Here is a 2,597-nt window from a genome sequence, read left to right as displayed (position 1 = left end):
AGAACTCTGTAACTGAAGAAAAAAATCTCTACACCTGAACTCTTGCTAGAAAAAAAAAGGCTTTTGAACTTCCTGATGTATCAACTGAGGTTTCTTAATTGTGCTTGAATACGAAGTTGTTTTTATGTGTTAGGAACACCGTATCATTTACAGATTAAAAACTAAGCAGAAAAAAAGGGGAAAAAAAAGAAATAAAGAAGTAGAGAGAAACAAGACACAACAATGCAAGTACTTACTTAGCCCTGTAATTATTGGGCCATTTCCAGTGGGACTTGGACCACCTGTCCCAACTCCTGCTCCACCTACACCTGGGGAGAAACCATTGCTTCCAGGGATGGGAATGAATCTTGCTCCTGCTGGGCCATAGCCATTGCCATTGGCACTGGGAAGGAATCTGTTTCCTCCTGTCCCACCACCTCTGGAACCACCTCCAGCAGGAGTGCCATCCACACAAAGTCTGCGATATTCATCTGGTAAACAGGAATGCACAGAGAGGCATTAAATCAACCCTTCAGAGTTTGGTTATAAGGAAGATAAAGATCTTTGTATGGTACAAAAACCAGCAAGTCAGCTCCTCTGTTCTCTGATGTTATGTGTTCCCTTTTCCACTCATGTCCGGTAGTCCCCATGAATGCGACACATGTTATTGAAGGAAGGACACTAAAAATAATAAAAGGACATATTATAACTGCTATTATAACATTTTGTTGAAACCTTTCTGTTGATGTGTTCCCAGCAGCACTGTAATTCCCTGGTCGCTCAGTGATCTTGATATAGATAGATAAACCAAAAATATGTTTCACTAGGGATGTGGACTGTGGATTGTGGATTGTTCTGTGAGCAGAGTTGAAAGAACAAATGAAATACTGATTCATTTCTAGTTCAAAGTAATGCAAAATTTAATGGAACAAGAGAGCAGCTGTTCCTTTAAATCAAAATGAACTACGGGCCTTCAGAGTCATTTCCTCTTTGAGCTTGACCACAAAATCTTTCCCAAGAACAACTTCCAAAGTCAACAAAAGGATGTTAGAGAAACTAGTCCCAAACAATGATGGACCAGAAAAAATGGTTCGCAGATGGTAACATCAGTATTAAAAACACAAGAATGAATAATAATTTAATTCCTGAGGTTTTTTTTTCCATTTAGCCTAAATTTTAAAGCAGTTTAAAATATTCCAGTGACCTCCATCACAACTAGAATGCGCAGCAAGAAAGAGAAAGCAAGCCAACCAACCAAAAAGCCACTCACCAGATCCTCTGACAGGACACATCTCTGGAACAGACCCAATGGCCCAGCACCGACCAGACTCACAGCAGCACTGCCTTTTGGTGAACCTACCAGGAAGCTCCTGTGCACAGCGGCCATTCAGTATGCTGGAGAAACATGTAGTTGCCCTCTGATCTGCAAATTAATTAAAGAAAAACCCCCTCAAAATAGTAACATGAACTCTCAAAAATGACCTTCCCTTATTCCATTAATGTAAAGACTAAAACATTGAAAAAAGTAGTATTAAAAAAATCCACAAAAACAAACCCCCAAATACCCCCAAACACACCCAACTGTTATCTGAGGTGATCAGCAACAACACATTCTACATCTGTTTTTTTGCAGAATCAGGTATTTGCAGTAACATTAGTTTTCCATTAATCCAACATGCAATCTTAAAGTCTGCTCAAGCTAACAAGAAATATGAATGATACAGAAGATACAAAGCAATACAAATAGAAACTAGATGCAACTATATAAAAAGACTACTATGGCAAAAATCAAGACATTTCATTTGACAACTGCAACATCAGTAACTTCACTTCATGAAATTTTCCTTGGTGTAGATTAATCTGACTGAAGAGATGCTATCCAGCCTGCTCTGCTCAGTAGACTAAACATATTACAGTATTTTAAGTACTGCCACATGAAAACTACTCTATATAAATAAGTCAGTGTTCATTATATTCTGGTTCCTTGAAAGACACATCCTAGATCTTTTATTGTCTCACTCCTGAATGCTAACTAGGGCACAAGCTCAATGAATTTGGTAACGCATCATAGTAATTACAATAACTGAGCACATCCTGATATTTTGGCTAAAAGCAAATATTTACCTTAAACTGAGAAGAATAAAATAATTAGTATTAATAATTACATTCTACACTTTTCTCCTAAGTAAAGGAGAAATTATACTTCTAGAGTATAGAAATCATACCTGAACACTATAAGTATTTGAGAGCATGAAAACTTTCAGGCACATTTTTATTTAAGGGAAGAATACTCTGTGACGTAATTGCCTGTCTTAGTGGAATAAGGCATGTGATCTGTGTGCAGTTGTTTCGGGGAGCTGACTTTAGAAACCAGATTGTAAAACATCCATCCATACAAATACTAATCCTATTGGAAATCATAGATTCTCACTATTCTTGGGGCCAGCCACAATATATATGTGAAGTTTGGCACTCCTCAGATGAACCTGGATTACAAAAAACTAGCTACATCGTGCAAAAAATTATCCATGTGAAATCACTGGTAGGTCTTCTGTTGCTACTGGCTTATATTACTCATCTGTTAATTCAAAACCCCCTTCAGAATTCCCAACTCTTTC

General features: G+C 37.7%; 1 protein-coding gene across 1 annotated transcript in view; it reads right to left on the bottom strand.

Moving 5' to 3' along the window:
• Nucleotides 1–236: 236 nt before the first annotated feature.
• The window catches only part of FBN2 (fibrillin 2), a gene marked incomplete at its 3' end in the record, with an annotated part of 26,405 nt that continues 24,044 nt past the window's right edge, over nt 237–2,597 (bottom strand). The window contains exons 5-6 of the mRNA XM_010145363.1: nt 1,250–1,402; nt 237–470 (exon numbers count right to left, since the gene is read on the bottom strand). Coding sequence (XP_010143665.1) covers nt 237–470; nt 1,250–1,402 — 387 coding nt within the window. The remainder of the gene's footprint in view (nt 471–1,249; nt 1,403–2,597) is intronic.

The sequence above is a fragment of the Buceros rhinoceros genome, unplaced genomic scaffold (assembly GCF_000710305.1).
Source record: "Buceros rhinoceros silvestris isolate BGI_N320 unplaced genomic scaffold, ASM71030v1 scaffold11571, whole genome shotgun sequence".
Taxonomy (NCBI): domain Eukaryota; kingdom Metazoa; phylum Chordata; class Aves; order Bucerotiformes; family Bucerotidae; genus Buceros; species Buceros rhinoceros.
This window is presented reverse-complemented; position numbering and strand designations above follow the sequence as displayed.